General features: G+C 42.2%; 1 protein-coding gene across 7 annotated transcripts; it reads left to right on the top strand.

The window, feature by feature from the left end:
* The first annotated feature begins 953 nt into the window (after positions 1-953).
* On the top strand, positions 954-23,033 carry LOC147368497 (uncharacterized). 7 transcript variants are annotated; one of them, XM_086409108.1, is made up of 7 exons: positions 954-1,074; positions 2,033-2,112; positions 11,576-11,701; positions 12,726-12,784; positions 15,586-15,712; positions 20,506-20,585; positions 21,308-23,033. In XM_086409108.1, exons 3-7 carry the CDS (start codon positions 11,671-11,673, stop codon positions 22,751-22,753), a joined length of 1,743 nt encoding a protein of 580 aa, XP_086265234.1. In that variant the 5' UTR covers positions 954-1,074; positions 2,033-2,112; positions 11,576-11,670; the 3' UTR covers positions 22,754-23,033. The 7 variants fall into 7 exon arrangements, with proteins under 7 accessions (XP_086265234.1, XP_086265232.1, XP_086265231.1 ...); XM_086409106.1 differs by lacking the exon at positions 954-1,074 and adding an exon at positions 1,324-1,562; XM_086409105.1 differs by lacking the exon at positions 954-1,074 and adding an exon at positions 1,524-1,813.
* The last annotated feature ends 45 nt before the right edge of the window (positions 23,034-23,078 follow it).

The raw sequence follows: 23,078 nt of genomic DNA, 5'->3' as shown, positions 1-23,078 counted from the left end.
CGGGCTACAATCCATGAGGTTGCAAAGAGTCGAAAATAACAGCAACTAACACACAGGACTGGAGAGGGAAGGAGAGAGGGAGGGGCTCGTTGAGAACTAGTTTGTGGGCGGGGCTGGGTGGGGCTGGGAATGAGGGTAGGGCGGGGAGTGTAAGTGCAAGATGAAGTAGGGGAGTGTCTGGAAACTTAACAAACTGCTTTAAACAATTGCAATATAAATTTAGAAAAAAAGATTGCAATAACAGGAAAAGATGAGGCAGGAAACGTTTGTCATCAGGAACATTGAGGAGGGGTGGGATTGACAGTAGAGCAAACAAGTTACAGTACTGGCCGTGGTGGACTGGTGGTGGTGGTAGTGGGATTTAGTAGCTAAGTCGCATCCGACTCTTGAGACGCCATAGACTGTAGCTCGCCAGGCTCCTCTGTCTATGGGATTTCCCAGGCAAGAATACTGGGATGGGTTGCCATTTCCTTCTCCAGAGTATCTTCCCCAACTCAGGGACTGAATCCAGGTCTCTCGCATAGTCTGAGTCACCAGCAAAGCCCTTTATCTGCATTATCACCCTCCAACAGAAAACAACCTGCTTTATTATTAGTTTACACTTGAGGACAGGAACACATGACTTTAACATAATTTTTATCAGGCCCAGGGCTAGAGAGAGTAAAGTCAGATTTGAATGCATTAAGTGAAACTCCATTCACAAGACACCTAAACCATATTCTTTTCTTCCAAACCAACCTGCATTCAGGGAGCTGAATTTAGGAGAAAGGCAAACTCTCTATATGGGGCTTCCCTTGTAGCTCAGCTGTTAACAAATCTGCCTGCAATGCAGGAGACCTGGGTTCCATCCCTAGGTTGGGAAGATCCCCTGGAGAAGGAACTGCTACCCACTCTAGTATCCTGGTCGACTGGGCGACTTTCACTTTAAACTCTCTGTATGGAAGAATTGAGTGGAATTTCTTATAAATAAAGGTTCTCACTGTCTTAAGTCAATCCAGCCTAGGTTGTGTCAAGGTCTCCCCAGGAACTTCATCTTCCCAGAGTGTCCCTGTTCAACTACTACGAGTCATTCAGGTATCCCATTACCATTTACTTTTCTTCTAGCATTCACTGTCTACAAAAGCCGTCTTACTTATTTGATTTTCCTGTGTGTATGTCGCGTTTTTTTTTTTTTTTTTTTTACATTCCTGGTATTCAGAATAGTGCATGGTATATAGTAATACTCAATAAACATTAATTCAATGAATGAAAATTATCCTGTAAAAATACACAATTTATATTTAAAATACGCAACAATTTAGACTTCCGTAGGCTGCGAACCATTCTATAGAATTTACTGAATGCAGTCGACCCTGGGATCTGCGGATCCGCAATCGGTCGAATCTGCAGTTGCGGAATCCTCAGAATCAGAGTGGTTGGCGTTTGGTCGAATCTGCAATTGCGGAACCCGCAGTTCCGGAACCGCAGATGCGGACCCCTGCAGATGCGGAACTCGCTGAATTCGAGGGCAGGATGTAAATTACACCGTGTTCCAGGAGGGCCTCGAATATCCCTGGCTTTTGGTATGGGTGGAGTGGTGGTCTTGGAATTAGTGCTCCGCAGATACCCAGGGAAGGCTGAACTTGCATCTTTACTTGACAATTAAAAGGAATATTTAGGGTAAACAGGCTTTCCTTACCTCAGTTGGTAAAGAATCTGCCTGCTAGGCAGGAGACCCGGGTTTGATTCCTGGGTTGAGAAGATACCCTGGAGAAGGAAATGGCAATCCATTCCAATATTCTTGCCTGGAGAATCCCACGGACAGAGGAGCCTGGTAGGCTACAATCTATGGGGTCGAAAGAGTCGGACTCACGACTTAGCGACTAAACTACCACCATTAGGGTAAACGGGGGCCTACTTTTTGGTTTAACAATAATCCAATATAAAGTTCACTGTGTAAACCTGGTCAAAGAGAACAAGGTGTGTCTTCTAATCCTTTAGCCCTTTTAGCTGTATAATAGATAAAGTTCGGTGACCTTGTGCATTTCTCCAGACAGAAAGCTTGCGGTAACTGAGAAGTACAGCCAGGCCCAAGCCCTTACCTCGCTGACCTGTGGATTTCTGTGTCTTTTGGTGAGTAATGAATAAGAACTTGCAGCACGCGCTCCCCACTACCCTTCACTTTGTAAGATAATTTCTAACCTGCAGAATATTTTTCTCTTGATGGTGGGCATCCGGGTGCGTTTGAGGTTGAGATATCTTGTGAAATGAAATTGTTCAGTTATTTATGTTGCATAAGCATCCGCTGAAAGAAGCGCACAATGTGAGAGTTGTGAGTTTTTAAGTTTTATTTGGGACAAAGTGAGGACTATAGCCTAGGAGACCGCCTCTCAGATATCTCTAAAGAACTACTCCCAAAAGGTAGGGGGTAGGTCAGCGTGATTTTGGTGAAGGGATATACCTGCCATCAAGCAACATTTTGGCAGAGGGTTGCTACTACTCATGAGGAGCAGATGTCTCTGTTAATTATTTTAGTCCTTTTTAGATAAAAGAAAATGCAAGGGGACTTCCCTTCTATTGCAGGGTGTGTGTGTTTGATCACTGGTCAGGGAACTAAGATCCCACATGCCACTGTGGTATGGCCAAAAAAAAAGATAATACAAGAAATTGGGCTTATAAAATCTTCTCCTAAAGAATATCTAAAGTCCTGTTCTGCCAGTTTTTCCAGGAGCATGGAGCTCCTCGTTCCTGAACTCTGCTCTGAACTCCTTTCAGGGTGTGTTGAAGGTCAGCCACTGCAGTGACCAGTGACTTCATCCTTACAGAGGCAGATGGTAGTTTTTCAACCACATAGGTTTTGTTCACAGGGTGTCAGAATGGGCGATTTTATTACCTTTTAACCATAAGTTCTCCTGTTAAGGTCAGCTGTATGCTCCCGGGTGGCACAGTGGTAAAGAATCTGCCTGCCAAAAGAACGGAGGAGATGCGGGTTCAATCCCTGAGTCAAATAGTTCCCCTGGAGAAGGAAATGGCAACCCACTCCAGTATTCTTGCCTGGAAAATCCCATCAGAGGAGCCTGAAGGGCTGCAGACAGTCCAGGGGGGTCTCAAAGAGTCAGACACAACTGAGTGAGCATACACATTGTTCTTTTCAAGAGAGCTCAGCTCACATGACAGCCCCCAACACTCGAAAGTCAAGAGGTCCATGAAAAAGTGATGCAGATTTCACTAAGGTTCTACCTGGAATTGGAGTTCAGTTGACTCTATATGGAAGGAGCTTTGACCTAGTGTTGTGTTCATTAAGTATTTGTTATCCCCCAAAGGAGATAAAACATAATAAAGGCAAATTAGGCATCTGCTTTGGCTTTAAATACAAGGGATTTGGTTATAAAATAGCATTGTCTTACAGAATTTCTTTCTTTTTCTTTTTTTGTGACCATGCAGCTTTTGTGTGGAGTCTTAACCACTGGACCACCAGGAAAGCCCCTCTTATAGAATTTGATGCTTCCTTTACTTAAATAGAATTCACATTATTTAAACAACTCACAAGCTTCTTGTTATTATTTATTACATACATTTTAGTAATTCTTATCATTTAGTCACTAAATTTTAGTGTGATTGGAGGATACTTGCTTTGTTGTGTTGGTTTCTGCCACACAACAACTTGAATCATTCTTAACTGTATGTATATCTCCTCCCTCTTGGGTCTTCCTCCCATTCCCCTCCCAACCCCACCCCTCTAGGTTATCGCAGAGTGTGAGGCTGGGTTTCCTGCATTTTTTTTTTTTTTAACTTTTTATTATTCTATTACTTCTTTTCGGCTGCACTGGGTGGGTCTTCTTTGCTGCAAGTCGGCTACTCTCTAGTTGTGGTCCATGGGCTTCTTGTTGCAGTGGCTTCTTTTGTGGAGCATGGGCTCTGGATTCAGTAGTTGTGGCCCATGGGTTTAGTTCCTCTGTGGCATGTGGAATCTTCCTGAACTGGGGATCAAACCCATGTCTGCTGCATTAGCAGGAAGATTCTTAACCTCTGAACCACCAGGGAAGTCCCCTGGGTTTGTTTTTAAAATTTTTTATTTGGCTGCACCAAGTCTTAGTTGCAGCATGTGGGGATCTAGATCCCTGACCAAGGATCGAACCTGGACCCCCTGCATTGAGAACAGAGTCTTAGCCACTGGACCACCAGGGAAGCCCCTTCCTAAATGAGAGCACGTCAGTGGAGGACTCAATCTAAGGGTTCATTAAGCCTCTTGAAAAAAAGTTACTGAAGCCTCAATGCACAATCTAGAAAATGACTAGGATACCAGCAGACAATGGGCTAAGCCTGGGGGGAGTGGAGGGGGGAGGTGAACATTTTAGCCTGAGGACTCTACACATGCAAAATCCCTGTAGCAGCTAAAAACTCTGGATTGTACCAAGAAGTGAGCAAGACAGGACATGGCTGAAAAAGAAGCAAGAGGGGAGGAAATCAAATTAGATTGCAGGAGCCCCAGCCACATGACTTGTAGTCTTGAAAGCAAATTCAGGGTTTAATTTAAGACAGGTGGGAAGCCATTATGAGCAGGGGCACAATGATTATAGACTTGTGTTTAGCAGAGCTAGCTGTGTGGTGAGGATGGAGTACAAAAGGGCAAGCTTGACCGTCAGAGAAAAGACGAAGGATTAGTAGTAGATTTTAGGAATGAGTGACAGTAATCTAGACTCTTGATGGTTGCAAAGTAGAAAAAAGTGATGACTTGGGGAAGAGATGAAGGGTGGAATCCATATCATTAATTTCTTCACACTCAGAATGCTTTGCAATGTGATGAGCTAGTGACTGGATGTAGATGGTTTTTTAAATATATGTTTATACTTATTTCTATTTATTATTTGGCTGCACTGCATCTTAGCTATGGCCTTCAGGATCTTCAGTCTTTGTTGCGACATGTGATATCTTTAGCTGAAGCATGCGAACTCTTAGTTGTGGCTTATGAGATCTAGTTCCCTCACCAGGGATCAAACCCAGGCCCCCTGCATTGGGAGCTCAGGGTCTTAGCCACTGTGCCACCAGGGAAGTCCTCAGGTATATGGTTTTAATAAGGCCACTCTCTTGGACATTGGGCTTCCCAGGTAGCAAAGTGGTAAAGAATCCACCTGTCAAGGCAGAAGATACAGGTGATGAAATTCGATCCCTGGGTCAGGAAGATCCCCTGGAGCAGGAAAGGGCAACCCATTCCATTATTCTTGCCTGAGAAGTCCATGGACAGAGAAGCCTGGCGGGCTACAGTCCATGGGGTTGCAAAGATTCAGACTCGACTGAGCATGCATGCATACACTCTTGGACATTAGATCTAGTGGAAGAGAAAGAATGTAAGCAAGCAAAGAACAAATATATGATTACAAATTGTGCCAAGGGCTACGTTGGAAGAATAGAGAGAGCTCTTAGACAAAAAGAGATTGTCTTTATATTAAATATGGGGCTCATGATAAAGTTGATTCTGAGAAAATGACATTTACATGGACAGAAAAATAACAAAGGAAAAATTATCCATGTGTCAGGGAACAGGGAAGAGTTTAGCAGTTGGAATTTTCTCTGGAGGGAGCACCACTGAAGAAATGATTAGATATGGGTGGAGATAGGGTGTGTCTTGGATTAGTCTGTCAATTTCTGCTGTGTGGGAGGGTGGAGAACTCTACAAAGGAATGGTTTTAGATTTCAGGTAATTGCTGCCCTTAGGGGATGGGGTAGAAAGTGCGCCCTAATTTTTAAACTACTTTGGCTATTGTGGACTGAGGGAGAGCAGTCTAGGATTCTGTGTGGTTTTTTAAAATTTTGTTTATTTTATTATTTTTAAAAGTTTATTTATTTGACTGTTCTGGGTCTTAGCTGTGGCATGTAGGATCTTTGGTTACAGCATGTAGGATCTAGTTCCCTGACCAGGGATTGAACCCTCAACCCCCTGCATTGGGAGCACAGAGTCTTAGCTGCTGGACCACTGGGGAAGTCCCTTTATTATTTTTGACTACACTGGGTCTTTGTTGCTGTGTGTGGGCTTTCTATAGTTGCAGTGCTTGGGCTTCTCATTGAGCTGACTTCTCTTGTGGAACACAGGCTCTAGGACACTCGGGCTTCAATAATTGCACCTCCCAGGCTCTAGATCACCAGCTCAATAGTTGCGGCCTATAGGCTTAGTTCAGAGAAGGTAATGGCACCCCACTCCAGTACTCTTGCCTGGCAAATCCCATGGACGGAGGAGCCTGGTAGCTTGCAGTCCATGGGGTCGCTAAGAGTCAGACACGACTGAACGACTTCACTTTGACTTTTCACTTTCATGCATTGGAGAAGGAAATGGCAACCCACTCCAGTGTTCTTGCCTGGAGAATCCCCGGGACGGGGGAGCCTGGTGGGCTGCCGTCTATGGGGTCGCACAGAGTCAGACACGACTGAAGTGACTTAGCAGCTGCAGCAGCATAGGCTTAGTTGCTCTGCTCCACAGCAAGAGGAATCTTACCTGGATCAGGGATTGAACCCGTGTCCCCAGTATTGGCAGGTAGATTCTTAACCACTGGACCACCAGGGAAGCCCTCTGTGGGTTTTGTTATTTTTTCTTCTGTGGGCTTTAATTGAGTTCAGCCCATAGGAAGGGGGAAGGGCTTATCAATTAATCTTTAGTTTCAATTAATTATAGCTGCGGGGTGGGGTAAAGGTATGTGATACCAATGGTACCTTCTTTGTGCTGTGACTACCTCGGGCACTAGTACTCCTTGCTGAGAGTGCAGATGTTTGAAGTAAAAACTCTTTTTGGAAGAGATGATAAATTCAGTCTGATAAATTTCATCAGTGGTACCTACAAAGATTTTAGATGGCCTCATTGAAAAGGCAACAGGATATATGGGTCCTAAAGATCAAATTTGAGTTCTCTAACTGGAGATTTGGGTGTCATGAGCGTAGAGATGGAATTTAATTTCAAAGGAATTAAATTAGATGTGGAATGCACAGAATAAGGTGAGAGATGAGGGCCAGGACCGAGCCTTGAGAACAGTCAACAGTGAGAAAGGAGCAGGCCAATGAGTCCAGAGAAATAAGATGCCAACCAGGAGATGTCACAGAGCCTATGAGAGAGGCTGATTTATAGAAGAAAGTAGTGATAGGATTTTTCTTATGGGTCAACTAAGTCATAGAGAAGGAAATGGCAGCCCACTCCAATATTCTTGCCTGGAAACTTCATGGACAGAGGAACCTCTACAGTTCATGGGATCGAAAAGAGTTGGACACAACTGAGCTACTGAGCTTGTATGTCAAAAGCAGAATGGCATTCACTGGATTGATTCTCTTAAATCCTTGGCAGTCTTGGCAGAATAGTGCCAATGAAGCGATAGTAAGGTAGTAACTAGGTTGGAGTGTAATTAAGGGAAGTGAGGAAATGGGGAAAATGTGAGGATAGACTATTCTTTTTAAAAAATAGGTATTTGGTTGCTCCAGGTCTTAGCTGCAGCATGTGGGATCACATTTCCTAACCAGGGATCGAACCCTGACCACCTGCACTGGGAGCTCAGGTCTTAGCCAGTGAACCCACAGGGAAGTCCCTGGGGATAGACTCTTCTTTCAAACAATTTGATGGAGAACAGGAAAAGAGATTGAACAGTAACTGGAGGGCTAAGTGGGTTCTAAGCTATGAATTCGTTTCAAGATGGGAGATCTTTTTTCTTTGAACTGATTAAGAAGCTTTATTTAGAAAGAAGAGATACAAGACAATATGTATTAGAAACACAAGGTAACCTTTAGAAAATGTACAAAAAGTCACTGAACTTTTTTTTTTTTGGCCTCACCCAGTGGCATAGGGGATCTTCCCCAACCAGGGATGGAACCCTCACACGCTGCAGTGGAATCACACACTCTTAACCACTGGACCAGGGAAGACCCACAGTCACTTAAGATAACTCTCAAACTTTGCAAAAAATTATAAAGGGAAAAGATTAGCCAGGAAAATACCTGTCTCCAAGCCCATGTACTTTCTCATTTTTTTTAAAAAAATTCTTTTCCATTATGGTTTCTCATAGAATATTGAATATAGTTCCCTGTGCTGTACAATAGGATCTTGTTGTAAGATGAGAGATCTTTGATTATATTTCAGTGATAAACGTATAAGTACAGGACTTCCCTGGTGGTCCAGTGGTTAGGAATCCACCTGCCAATGTAGGGGACATGGGTTCTATCCCTGGTCAGGGAAGATTCCACGTGCCTCAGGGCAACTGAGCCTGAGTACACAACTACTGAGCTGCATGCCCTAGAGCCTGCTCTCTGCAGCAGGAGAAGCCCACCCACCGCAAATAGAGATTAGCATCTGCTCACTGAAACTAGAGATAGCCCATACAGCAGCAAAGACACATCACAGCCAAAAATAAATAAAAAATTTTTAAAACAGTATGAGTTCAGTGGAGTAGAAGTTGATGGTAATGGAAAAGAAAAAGGAATAAGTAATACAGCAAGCTCTCTGAGAAGGTAGGAAGGGATTAGACCAGTGGTTCTTAACCAGGAAATTTTGCCCCCTAAAGGACATTTGCCAATACCCCTTACACAACTTGAGGGGATACCACTGACATCTTCCTGACCTCAGCTGGTAAAGAATCTGCCTGCAATGCAGGAGACCCTGTTTCAATTCCTGGGTCTGGAAGATCTTCTGGAGAAGGGACAGGCTACCCACTCCAGTATTCTTGGGCTTTCCTGGTAGCTCAGCTGGTAAAGAATCTGCGTGCAATGCTGGAGACATGGGTTTGATACCTGGGTTGGGAAGATGTCCTAGAGAAGGGAACAGCTACCCACTCCACTATTCTGGTCTGGAAAATTCCATGGACTATATAGTCCATGGGGTCACAAAGAGTCAGACATAATTGAGTGACTTTCTCTTTCACTTTTGGGCTTCCCTGGTGGCTCAGATGATAAAGAATCAGCCTGCAGTGTTGGAGACCTGGGCTCCATCCCTGGGTTGGGAAGATGTCCTGCAGAAGGAAATGGCATCCCACTCCAGTATTCTTGCCTGAAAATCCCATGGACAGAGGAGCCTGGCAGGCTGCAGTCCATGGGGTCACAAAGAGTCGGAAACACGACCGAGCAACTTCACCTGCTACTGACATCTAATGCGTAGACTCCAGGGATGCTGCTAAGCATCCTACAATGCACAGGATAGTACCCTCATAACAATAAAGCCTTTTCTTTCTCAATTGCTTCAGTCATGTCCGACTCTTTGACACCCTATGGACTATAGCCCACCGGGCTCCTCTGTCCGTCAGTTTTCCCAGGCAAGAATACTGGAGTGAGTTGCCATGTCCTCCTACAGGGGATCTTCCTAACCCAGGAATCAAACCTGCATCTCCTTCGTAGGAGATGTTGACTTTAGATAAGAAGGCAGACATATCCTCACCTGCAAAGTGAAAGAAACCGTGATGCTGTGGAACTACTTTTGAACTGGTGGTAACAAGATGAAAAATCCTTCTTATCATCGTTACAGTTGTTCTACAAAGTAAGATGTAATATCATTTGTTTATTTACTTTTGATTGCACTGATTCTTCATTGCTGTGCACATTTCTCTAGTTGCAGCGAGCGGGGGCTGTTCTTAGTTGCAGTGCATGAACTTGTCCTTGCTGTGGTTTCTCTTGTTGCAGAGAACAGGCTCTTAGTTCCCCAACCAAGTTCACACCCCCTGCATTGAAAGAGGAGAGTCTTACCCACTAGACTACCAGGCTTCAGTAGTTGAGGCTCATGGGCTCTAAAGCACAGTCTCAGTAGTTCTCACCTGGAACCTTCTCCGATCAGGGATGGAACCTGCCAATGTCCCCTGCATTGGCAGGTAGATTCTATCCACTGTGCCACCAGGGAAGTTCCAAGATCATTTGTTATTGAAGAGACAAAGTTGAGACCATATGAAATTCAAAATCTTGTAGGAATTTTGAAAAGGTCTTTAGATAATTAGGAGATTAAATCTCCTGTGGAGCTTTTCCTTTAGTGTTGAGGACCTATTTAGAGTATGGAACTCAAAATTTTTAGTGATTCTCTGGTATTTTATTGAATGGGAATTACCCAGGCAGAATGCTGCTGCTGCTGCTAAGTCGCTTCAGTCGTGTCCAACTCTGTGCGACCCCATAGACGGCAGCCCACCAGGCTCCCCCGTCCCTGGGATTCTCCAGGCAAGAACACTGGAGTGGGTTGCCATTTCCTTCTCCAATGCATGAAAGTGAAAAGTGAAAGTGAAGTCGCTCAGTTATGTCCAACTCTTAGCGACCCCATGGACTGCAGCCCACCAGGCTCCTCCATCCATGGGATTTTCCAGGCAAGAGTACTGGAATGGGGTGCCATTGCCTTCTCTGAGCCAGGCAGAATAGACAGATGATATTATGATTCCTCAGAGAGAAATTTGGTGTTTTGGAAAATGTATTATTGAAGTGATGGGCCGTGACATTCCCTACACAGTGCAAAGAAAATGAGGATTATAATAGCAATATGGTGGAAGTATGGATGGCTTGGAAGTTTCTATGAGGCCAGAGAGAAGATGCAGTGCAGCCAAAAAAGAGAACAAGTGGAAGTATACCTACTGTGTTTATAAAGTGGGAAGTCTGACTTTTTGCCTTTGTAGAAAGCAAGAATCTCAGGTAACAATAAATTCAAGGTATGTGATTGAGATATGGAAACGATGGATTAGATGTTTGCTAGTTTATGCCCACAAACATGGAATCATCTTGAATTAGAGCAGGGATAAGAGTTAATGTTTTATTCCTTTTTTTAAAAAAAAATTTTAGCCATGCCATATAGCATGTGGGATCTTAGTTCTCCGACCAGGGTTCGAACTCATACCCCCTGCATTGGAAGTGCAGAATCTTAACCACTGGACCACCAAAAAAGTCCAGGGATAGAGTTAAAATGAAGAATGGGAGTTAGGTGCCAGTGACTTTAGTGAGTCAAGTCTATGTTTGGTACTAATTCAAGGGAGAAGACAGTAAAGTGCCTCAGAGGAGATGGATTTTTTTTTTTTTTTTTTTGATATGGGATTTTTGATAAGTGATGGGTAATATGGTTTGGTAATGATAATGTGAAGGACGGGCTTCTCAGGTGGCTCAGTAGTAAAGAATCCTGCCAAGCAGGAGATGCCGGTTCAATTCCTAGGTCAGGAAGATCCCCTGGAGAAGGAAATGGCAACCCACTCCAGTGTTCTTGTCTGGGGAATCCCAGGGATGGAGGAGCCTGGTAGGCTGCCGTCTATGGGGTCGCACAGAGTCGGACACAACTGAAGCAACTTAGCAGTAGCAGCAACCAGTATTCTTGCCTAGAAATCCCATGGACAGGGGAAGCCTGGCGGGCAACAGTCCATGGGCTCGCAAAGAGTGGGACACAACTTAGTGACTAAACAACAATGTGAAGGATGTATGTTAGGGATGGGAGAGACCAAGAGCAGCCCTCATATTGCTTTGAGGTGATGCATGGCGTGCAGAACAAAGACCCAGGATCAAAGAGGGCTTGAGTCTGACAGGAGCACACACAGAATGCACAATGATCAAATTGTCCTAAGAGCAAAGGAGAAACAGAAAGCTTGTGAATTCTTTTGTCAATATTTCTTTATTCTAGAGCCCTGTCTGGAGTGGATCACAGAAGCAATAAGAGGAGCTTCCAGATTCTCCTGGTTGCTATCTGAGCATACTTACGACTCATAGACTTACAAAATGGCAGCCCCACATCTGTCCACTATATTTGGTAAGTCCCTAGGGTAGAGGCACTTCACCAGGATTGGGTGGGCTCAGCACTTTAGAGCGGGCTCAAAATAAAGGAGTTGAGGAGTCACAGGGAACTGGAAGAAGGGCTGCAATGAAAGGAGGCAGGTATGGAGCTCTTTGAACCCTTGGAGCCCCAGAATTGTTCATGTCAGATTCGGTGCCCTTTGGGATTTTAGAGGAAGGACATATATGCCTGGTGGGGAGAGGGAAGAAAATTTAAGGGTGGTACTTCTTTATTTCATCGATTTGTTTTATAAAGCTGGGAAAGATAACAACTCAACCTTTGTGAATTTCAGTTTCCTTGTTAAGAAAATTGAGAAGATAAACCCATTTCTCATGGGTATCAAAGCACCCTATTCTCTTTTTTTAATCAAAGTGTAGTCGATTTACAGTGTTGTATTAGTGTATACCAAAGTGATTCAGTGATACATGATTTCTTTTTCCTATGCTTTTTCATTATGCTGTGCTTTAAAGTAGGACCTTGTTTGTTGTTCATTTACTTTATATATAGTGGTTTGTATCCTTTAATCCTAGACTCCTAATTTATCCCTCCCCAACCCCTTTTCCCCTTTGGTAACCATAAGTTTGTTTTCTATATCTATGAGTCTGCTTTTGTTTCCTAAATAAGTTTGTGTCATATTTTAGATTCCACGTGTAAATGACATCATATGATATTTGTCTTTTTGTTTCTGACTTACTTAATATGATCTCTAGGCTCATCCATGTTGCTGCAAATGGCATTATTTCATTCTTTTTCACGGCTGAGTAGTATTCCATTGTAGATACTACCACATCTTTATCCATTCGTCTGTCAGTGGACATTTAGGTTGCTTCCATGTCCTGGCTGTTGTGAGTAGAAAGCGTCTATTTTCTGACTCTGGTGGAGCTAGTGTGTGTGTGTATGACTCAAGTGATGTCAGACAACTTCTACGCTTGAAAACATTGCGATAATATATATGCCTACATGCTCATGTCATCCTCTCCTCTCATTCTGCCTGTTCTAGACCCTTCCTGTGCCCATGAAAGGATCACAGAGATGGGAAACTTCCACTCTTGGTTACAAGTGAGTCAAGAATTATTTTCTTTCTCCTAAAATGCAGTCCTGTCCCTTGGGGTGAATGCATCTCCTTCAGTACTCTGGAGCCTCACAACTCAACCTGCATTTTGGAACTTCTGATAGTGGTTCAAGGACTTTTAAAAAAATTATTCTACCCCACTACTTAACAGTTTTTTTTTTTTTTCAGGATTCTCTTCTGCTTAGTGCTGTTAGTAAAAGAAGTAAAAACTAAAAGAAAATAAAAATAAGAAAAAAAAAAGAAAAAAGAAAAAGTTAGAAAATTTTTCAATAAAAAGAAAAATATAATAGTGTCTTAGTCTCAAAAATGATGCTTTGAAATGTGGCACTGGAAAAGATTCTTGAGAGTCCCTTGGACTGCAAGAAGATCAAACCAGTCAATCCTAAAGGAAATTGCAGGGGTCCAGCCCCAGCTGATCCAGGGTATTCGAAGGAGAGATGGCATAGGCGACCTATTTATTTAAATATTTATCAAAGATATAAAGAGTAATAGGATGAGGATAGCTCAGTGAGGAAATTCAGTGGAGAAAAGCGGCTGAAATAAGGATAGCTCAGTAGGAAAATTCAGTGAAGAAAAGAGGCTGAGTAGCTTGGTTTACGCGGGAGACCGATAAAACTTCAAGACAAAAAGTTTGCACCACTTACGTAGGCCGCAGGCGTCCTTCTGTTCTCCCGAAGGAGAGGAGACACTGAGGCCTCCCTGGTCGGATCTTAGAAGCCCAGGCATAGTTAGCAAGCATGGCGGGTTCCGCGCTCCAGGTGGAGACTCAGCCAGAATTTGGGAGAGAGAGCGACATGGGGAGACCAAGTTTGGGTGAACAAGGCCCACACTTTATTTTCCAAAGTAGTTTTTATACCTTAAGTTATGCATAGAGGATAATGGGGGAAGGGGTAGAGTCATGCAGCAAGCCAGGCTTTCTTCCTGCAAACTTATCATATGCAAAAGCTTAGGTGATTTGCATCATCTTCTGGCCCGGAGGCCTGTTAACATTTTAAGACCTTTTCTTCAGAAAACTTATTTTTCTCTAAAGGTGATTGGTCAGGAGCCACCCTCCAAAAGCATTAGATAAAGTTGCATTTCTACAGAGCAAAGGTGTGGTAGGCTATAACAAGAAAAAGAATTAACTCAAGGGTCCCAGGTTACAAACATTAAAGCTACTACTTACACCAATTGTATTAATCAATGCACTGCCAGGGACACAGCAGGTAAGGGATATGGAAACTTAGCAGCAAACATTGGCCCAACAAGTGAAAATCCCTTCACCAATACAATTTCTAATCAATCTTTTAACTACTCAAAAGAATCTGTGTTTAGACAGTTTAGAACATCTGCCTCTCACAGTTGGGAGGCTCTGAACAATCACATGTGGCCTGAAAAACCTATTCAGGCAGGCTAGAGGATTTCCAAAGGAGTTTGTAGGTTAAACACTGTCACACCCAGGAATTAATAACTGGAACTGTAAGCTAACTCTTTTTTCAGAGAGAGGTAGTGGGGGACAGCCCCCCGTAAAGTCAGAGGTGTAGGTGAAAGCACAAAGCAGAAAGTAGGCAGACTCTGGTTTTGGGGCTAGATGCTCGAGAATTTCCAGGGGGACTCCTGAAGCTCGATCCCGCCTTTGCGTATGCCGAGCCTCCTTCCTCATGACCTTTGTCATGGGCGGAGTTCCTCATGCTGGCTCCTGGCAGTGATAGAATTCCAGTTGAGCTATTCCAGATCCTGAAAGATGATGCTGTGGAAAGTGCTGCACTCAATATGCAATATGCAGTATGCACTCAATATGCAATATGCCGGCTCCCGGCAGGAAATCAATCCTGAACATTCATTGAAAGTGAAAGTCACTCAGTCGTGTCTGACTCTTTGCAACCCCATGGACTGTACAGTCTATGAAGTTCTCCAGGCCAGAATACTAGAGTGGGTAGCCTTTCCCTTCTCCAGGGGATCTTCCCAACCCAGGGATTGAACTCAGGTCTCCTGCATTGCAGGTGGATTCTTTACCAGCTGAGCCACAAGGGAAGCCCCATTCATTGAAGGAACTTTTGCTAAAACTGAGGCTCCAATACTTTGGCTACCTGATACAAAGAACCAACTCATTGGAAAAGACTCTAATGCTGGGAAAGATTGAAGGCAGAAGGAGAAGAGGGCAACAGAGGATGAGATGGTTAGATAGCATCATCAACTCAGTGGACATGAACTTGAGAAAACTCCAGGCGATAGTGAAGGACAGGGAAGCCCGGTGCTACAGCGCATGGGTTTGCAAAGAGTTGGACACAGCTTAGCAACTGAACAACAACAGCGTCAAAAATAATAATAACTTTGAAAAATATTTTTTTTTCATTTAGGAAGTATTTCTTTGATTCTTGCAATGTGTTCAGGTCTCTATTTGACACTGAAGATAGAAGAGAATGATTGTGGAAGTTCTCAGGCTAGGAGTAGAGAGATACATTTCATCATAAATTCTTGAGATTCCTTAAGGAGTGAGCATGAATAGAGAAGCACAGATTCTGAGAACTGAGTTTTGTTTTGTTTTAGCCATGCTGTGCCACATGTGGGACCCTAGTTCCCCAACTAGGTATTGAACCCATGACCCCTGAATTGGGAGTGGGAATTCTTAAACATTAGACCGCCAAGGAAGTCCTTGAATCCTGGATTAAATGAAGAGTCCTCAGAATCTAGACTTATGAAAGTAAAATAAAGACCATGAAGTAAACAGGTCTTTCATCTCCAGTACTGTTAACCAGAACACTGTGGGATTGGTGACTGGTTGACATGAGATGTGTTGTTATTTTAGAACTCAATCACCTTTGAGGATGTGGCCATAAACTTCACCCAGAAGGAGTGGGCATTGCTGAATTCATCTCAGAGAATGCTATACAAAGATGTGATGCTGGAGAACTATAGAAACTTGGCTTCACTGGGTAAGGTTGACACAATCCCTTGATTTATTTTATTGAGTTTGAGCATGGATTTCTTGGGTGATACAGATACAGGCTTTTTAAAAATTCATTCATTCATGTATTTATGGCTGTGCTGGGTCTTCGCTGTGCATGGGCTTTTCTCTAGTTGGAGCAAGCAGGGGCTACTCTTCATTCCCCTAGAGTTGTAGGTGCAAGGGCTCAGTACTTATGGCACGTGGGCTTAGCTGTTCCAAGGTATATGGGGTCTTCCTGAACCAGGGTTGAACCTGTGTTCCCTGCATTGGCAGGTGAATTCCCAGCCACTAGACCACCAAGGAAGTCCCTGTAGGTTTTTATTTTTAAGAAAAATAGCCATTGAGGTATAATTCATATACTATAATTCATTCATTTAAAGTGTACAAAATTAAGCTTTTTAAAGTGTTTTTTTTTTATTTTAGAGTTGTGCAACAATCACCACTGTCTAATTCCAGAACATTTTCATTAACTTGCCTACAGGGCGTTTCATTTCTTTCTGCCTTCAGTCCCTGACAACTCACCTACTTTCGTTTTCTGTAGATTTCCCTATTCAGCATTTCATATTAGTGGAATCATACCATGTGTTGTCTTTTGTGACTTACTTTTTTTCACTTAGCATAATGTTCTCAGGGTTCATCCATGTTGTAGTATATGTCAGTACTTGTAGCCTATTCATTGCTGAATAATATTCTCTTGCATAGATTTACCATATTTTGTTTATCCATCAGTTGATGGACATTTGGATTTTTAACACTTGTTATTACAAATTATGGTCTTCCCAGGTGGCTCAGTAGTAAAGAATCCTCCTGTTAGTGCAGGAGACGCAAGAGACGTGGGTTCAATCCCTGAGTCCAGAAGATCCTTTGGAGAAGGAAAAGCAAACCACTCCAGTATTCTTACCTGAAGAATTCCACGGACAGAGGAGCCTGATGGGCTACAGTCTCAGTCAGACACGACTTAACAACAAAACAACAACCACATTACAAATAATGCTGTTACAAACATTCATATACAGGTTTTTGTGTGGACAGACGTTGTCATTTATCTTGGGTATATGCCCAAGAGTAAAATTGCTGGGTTATTTGATAACCTCATACTTTACATTTTTAGACACTGCCAAACTGTTTTCCAAACTGGCTTTGTCATTTTACATTCTCTGCAGTAATATATGTTGATTCCAAATTCTCCGTATTTTCTTACCGACACTTATTTCCTGGTTTTTGATTATAGTTATCCTAGTAGTTGTGAAATGGAATTTCATTGTGCTTTAGAATTGTATTTCCCCAATGATTAAAATGCTGAGCCCACATCCTCTGCATTGGAAGGTGGATTATTAACCACTGGACCACCAGGGAAATCCCAACTTTCCTAATGCTTTGCTTGATCTCCTAACACTAGGTTATGGTGAAGAAAAATACAGCATTTATTGCAGGGTGCCAAACAAGAGAGTGGGAGAAAAGCCTCAGATCCACTCCAAATTGGTCTTTGAATTAGGTTTTTTTTTTTTTTAAGAGAAATAAAAAAGAGAATGGGATTAATTAATCATTATCTTGTGACATTCCTCTGACTTTTCTTAATCATAGTTTTGGGAGTCAGGATGTCTCTGGTTTAAGATTCTGTGGCCAGGTGGTCCATGACTTCAGGATCAGTTAGCTCACCTTGCTCTGGAGGAAAGAAACCTGAGTTTGTACACTAATGATGATATCCATAATAGCAGTTTTAGTTCGTTAATGATGCTACTAAAAACGGCAATTTTAGTCATCTGACTGATTACTGTTCAGTTAGCATAGGATTGAGGTCAGAGGGGATAAAAGAACAGGAATAAAGTTTTGGATAGCATGATTAATCATAAACTTGGTAAAGGAACTCAGTTTTAAGGAAATTTGGTTTCATTGCTGGCTTTTATTGTTTTCTTGTTGGTGCTTATTTGTTTAGTGACTTTACTAGATGAATTCCACAGATTCTGTATTCCCTGCAGTGTGCAGCCACAGTTTTCTTTTTTTTTTTTTAAGTACTTAATTTTTAAAAGCCTGGCTTTTGGGAAGTCACTAGCTGGTCATTATAATTTAGTAGTCCACCAATGATTGGTAAAAAGATTTTCTTAAGTGCCTTGCCTGTATCTTTTTTTTTCATTTGTTTTGTTTTAAAAAGATGTATTAATTTATTGGCTATGGTGGGTCTTTGTTGCTATATGTGGGCTTTCTCTAGTTGTGGTGAGTGGGGCCAATTTTTGTCGTAGTGGATTTCTCAGTATGGTGGCTTCTGTTGTTGTAGAGCACAGGCTCTTGAGTGCTCCAGTTTTGGTAGTTGAAGCATGTGGACTCAGTTGATGCTTGCAGCTCGCTGGCTTAGAGCCCTCAGGTTTAGTTATTCTGTGACATGTGGTATCTTCCCAAACCAGGGATTGAACCAGTGTCCCCTGCATTGCAAGGTGGATTCTTAACCACTGGACCACCAGGGAAGTCCCTTCCCTTTATCTGTTCCACGTCTTGCCAAGGGGACCTATGGGAAAAGTCACAGCTTTAAGCTTCAGGCAACTTATAAGACAGGCTTAGCTTTCTCTTCCTGCTTAGACTTGGAGAGGGTCTTAAAGTCCACCAAAGGACTTGGGGCTTAATCTTTCCTAGATATTTCCTAAGCATGTGCATAGCCTTGCTGATGCACACAGCCTGTTAGATCGTCAGGAATTTGTTGGGAGCTTTTCAAAGTTCCCTGTAACTGTCTAGTTCTTACTCTTCTTTAAAACTCCCAGCCCATCTTCCATTCTCCCCAAGTGAAATCAGAGCCTTAAGCATCTGGGAATGTTACTGCTGCTGCTGCCAAGTCACTTGAGTCGTGTCCACCTCTGTGCGACCCCATAGACGGCAGCCCACCAGGCTTCCCTATTACTAGCAGGTTGCAAGTATTTGAATAATGCCTTGAGGTTAAGGACTTTTTTTTTAGTCTGTTCATCTAGGCTCTGAGTAAATCAAATAGCCACACAACCCTAAGTATGGAGATTTTCTAAGGAGCTGCAAGTTTAGAAAACAAAAATATTGACTCTGTTCTATGGTTCTTTTAACAGAGCTCCCAAAGAGGTCAGACCACCTCTCTGTTGATTGCAGAGCTTCTGGCATTGGCCGCTATGCCACTGAGCTAGGGAGAGTGAAGGAATGAAATAATTCTTTTTTAAGTTTTATTTATTTATTTGGCTGCACTGGGTCTTAGTTGCGGCACGAGGGATCTTTTGTTGCATCTCACAGACTCTGTAGTTGCAGTGTACAGGCTTAGGTACTCTGCAGCATGTGGAATCTTAGTTCCCTGACTAGGGATCTAACTGCATATCCTATATTGCAAGGTGAATTCTTAACCACTGGACCCTCAGGGAAGTCCCCGGTGGGGCTTCTTAAAACAGCCTTAAAATGTCACATATCCTGTTCTCTTACCAAGGTTCAATGATTTCTCTAGACAGTTTTCCATGTGGAAAGTTGATCTCCCAAATGCTTTACTTTTGCTTTCTCTGTTAGAAGTTTGTCATCATTTTGCTCTCTGTAATGTCACAATAGTCAATCTTCAGAACCTCAAAGACCAAGTTCTTGCCACAGTTTGATGATAGTTTTTGTTATACACTGCATGGCCCTCTCATATATATCATCCCCAATTATAAGACATCAACTCTGCAAACCTCTCATCACCCATCTGGAGCAGGAAGATGAAATGAAGATAGTAGAGCGAAGAATTCACCAAGATACCTGTTCATGTGAGCACAAGGCATATATGAATGTCTTGCCTACAAGATCTGTTTGGGGTGAAGGAAAAGGTGCATTATGAAATGTCAATCAGGAGACTTTAAGAAATAACCCCTTTTGTTTAAGGAGAAAGCAGAGACCCTTTGGTGTGAGCTTCCTTATATTGTTTCAGTTCATTTCAGTCGCTCAGTCATGTCCGACTCTTCGCGACCCCATGAACTGCAGCACACCAGGCCTCCCTGTCCATCACCAACTCCTGGAGTTCACCCAAACTCATGTCCATCGAGTCAGTGATGCCATCCAGCCATCTCATCCTCTGTTGTCCCCTTCTGCTCCTGCCCCCAATCCCTCCCAGCATCCAAGTCTTTTCCAATGAGTCAACTCTTCGCATGAGGTGGCCAAAGTATTGGAGTTTCAGCTTTAGCATCAGTCTGTAGTTTCAGCTTTCCCTAATCTTTCACTTTTTGCCTTTCATTTCATACTTTCCTGTGCTCTGAAAGATCTGTCTTGATTTTTAATATTTACATTTCGAATCATTGTCTGATTCTTCCCATTTTGCATAGGTAATAATGGCTTGTCAACAACATGGCTTTCAATCAAGACAGAATGATTCATTAGTAAATTATGTGAAATCCTAAACCATGTAAATGTCATTGGTTTCACTGTAAATAGATTTTTCTTTCATATTGTCTCCCTAAGTCTAGGATCAATATTTGAAGAGAAATCCACATGGGGCTTACTATTTTGGTCATCATCCCACAATTTTATTTAATTAATTATTTTTTATTGGTGTAATAGTTAATTTACAGTCCTGTGTTAGTTTCTGCTGTACAGCAAAGTCAGTCATAGATATATCCACTCTTAGATTCTATTTGCATATAAGTCATCAGAGAGTATTGAATAGAGTTCTCTGTTCTATACATTCCACCATTTTATATAGAAACATGAGGTTACGTTTCCCATTTGTTTCAGATTGGGATTGGGCATTACCTGTTTTTGTCAATATATGGTCACCATGTCTTTTCCAAAACTCTTCCCTACTTTGTTCAGATGAGATGATTCTCCTTAAAACCAAACGACCACAGCAAGAACAAGGTATTTTGGAGAAATATACACTCAATGGCAAGAAGGTAAGATTCACATGGAATAATTTCTTGTCCTCACCTTAGAAGTCCAGAATTCTATAAGATAGAAAAGAACTAGAGCAGGGTTCTCCAATCCCTAGGCCATGGACTGCTACCAGTCTGCACAGCAGGAGGTATGTGATGGGTGACCCCATTGCTCACATTGCCACCTGAACTCTGCCCCCTGTCAGATTAGTGGCAGCATAATAAATATAATTCACTTGAATCATCCCAAAACCATCCCCACCCCCATCCATGGAAAAAATGTCTTTCACGAAAACCAGTCTCTGGTGCCAAAAAGGTTGGGGACTGCTAGATTATAGGGTAATCCAAGTGATATAACACTTATTTCACCAACAGAAAGCAGAAGCTACTGTTAAATTTTCATTTGAAGGAAACTCATAACTTAGCTCCAAAAATGGTTTCAGAGAATCACTAATGTAAATATTTGCATAATGTAATTAGATATTAAATGTTTAAGATATCATTCACCCTAAGGCAATTTTATCTTAAATCTGTTGAAGAAACTTTAGTGGGATCTATCTGGTGTAGCAATCTGCTTATTCAAGCTAATAAATTCAGTCAGAAACTGTGCATATTCACTGAGAAAATATGAAACTCTCATGCTAATAAAGTGCTTGTTAGACATGTCAGAATTTATGCTGGGGGAGAGTCTCAGTCATGAACATGATAAATCTCGTGATCATAATTTGTATTTTAATCATTAGGAACAAACTCTTGGAGGAAATACCATTCAGTGCAGAGAAATTGTTGAAACCTTGAGTGTGAAATCTAGTATTATTCATAATAAGAGAATTTACCCAGGCAAGAAACTCCATCGATACCCTGACTCTGCAGAAGCCCTTGGTGAATCTTCACATCTTAAGTCACATGAGAGAATTCTTCCTCAGAAAAAATCATACAACTGTGAAACAGATGAAAATTCCTTCATCAGGAGCTCTAACTTAGCCAGCCACAAGAGACAACATACAGGAGAGGGACCCTGTGAATGCAATGACTGTGGGAAAGTCTTAAATTCAATCTCACATCTTAAGAAGCATGAGACAACTCATATTAGAGAGAAACCTTTTGAGTGTAGTCAGTGTGGTAAAGTATTACAGAGCCATGGGTCCATTAAGTTGCACATGAGAACCCACACTGGAGAAAAACCATTCAAGTGTTATCAGTGCGGGAAATCCTTCAGCTCAAGCTCTTACCTTGCGCGTCACAAGAGAATTCATACTGGAGAGAAGCCCTATGAATGCCATGACTGTGGAAAAACCTTCCGAGATAGCTCACTTCTCAGACAGCATGCAAGGACTCATTCAGGAGAAAAACCCTACAAATGTAATCAATGCAACAAAACCTTCAGTAGAAACGATAGGCTTACCACACACCAGATAACACATACTGGAGAGAAACCCTATATGTGCAATGATTGTGGAAGAACCTTTAGTGTTCTCCTATACTTCAAACAACATAAGAGAATCCACACTGGAGAGATAGTCACTGAATGTAGCCTCTGTGGTAAAGCCCTAAAGAGTAAGGCATCTCTAAAGACACACATGAGGATACATACTGGAGAGAAACCTTACAAGTGTAATCAATGTGGGAAAGCTTTTAGGATGAGCTCCAACCTTACCACACATAAGAAAATTCATACAGGAGAGAAACCCTGTAAGTGCAATGACTGTGGGAAAGCCTTCAGGGATCGCTCATGCCTTAAAGAACATGTGAGAATTCACACTGGAGAAAAACCCTTTACATGTAATCAGTGTGGAAGAGCCTTCAGAGTGAAATCTTTCCTCATGTTACATAAGAAAATTCACATGAAAATGAAGTATGAATGTAAGGAATGTGGGAAAACCTTCCGTGGTCTCTTATCTCATGGGAGGCATATGAAAATCCATACCAGAGGCAAGAAACCTTTTAAGTGCAGTGAATGTGGAAAAGCTTTTAGCAGGCATGTTTCCCTTACAGTACACATAAGAACTCATACAGGGGAGAAACCCTATGAGTGTAATCAATGTGGAAAATCCTTCAGTGTAAAATGTAATCTCACTGTGCACAAAAGAATACATACTGGAGAAAAACTCTATAATTGCAAGATCTGTGGGCTCAGTTTCAGTAAACCCTTACCCTTTCAGCGTCACGAGAGAACTCATGCTCAATAAGTCCCTTTTGATGACATCCATGTAAAGTAGCTTTCAGGGAACTCTCAATCTTTAAGACATGCAACAGAACGCTAAGTGGAAAGAACTGGTTTTGAATAATGTGAGAAAGCCTCTGAATAATGCATATATGGGAGAAGCCTAAGTTATGCAATGATTGTGAGAATTTTTTTATTCATTCATTATCCCTTAGAGAATATGTAGTAATGCTGAAAGATAATGTTTTAATATCTTCAAGACTTGTCACTTGAGAAAAATAAAAACCTAAAGTTTTAAGCCACCATGTTTTCTGTGTATTTGTTCTTTTGTTTTCCGTGCATATGTGTGT

This window comes from Bos grunniens, chromosome 7 (genome assembly GCF_055505025.1).
Source record: "Bos grunniens cultivar Pamir isolate PY7600 chromosome 7, Bosgru_T2T1.0, whole genome shotgun sequence".
Taxonomy (NCBI): Eukaryota; Metazoa; Chordata; class Mammalia; order Artiodactyla; family Bovidae; genus Bos; species Bos grunniens.
The sequence above is the reverse complement of the archived record's forward strand: the minus strand, read 5'-3'. Positions and strand labels throughout refer to the sequence as shown.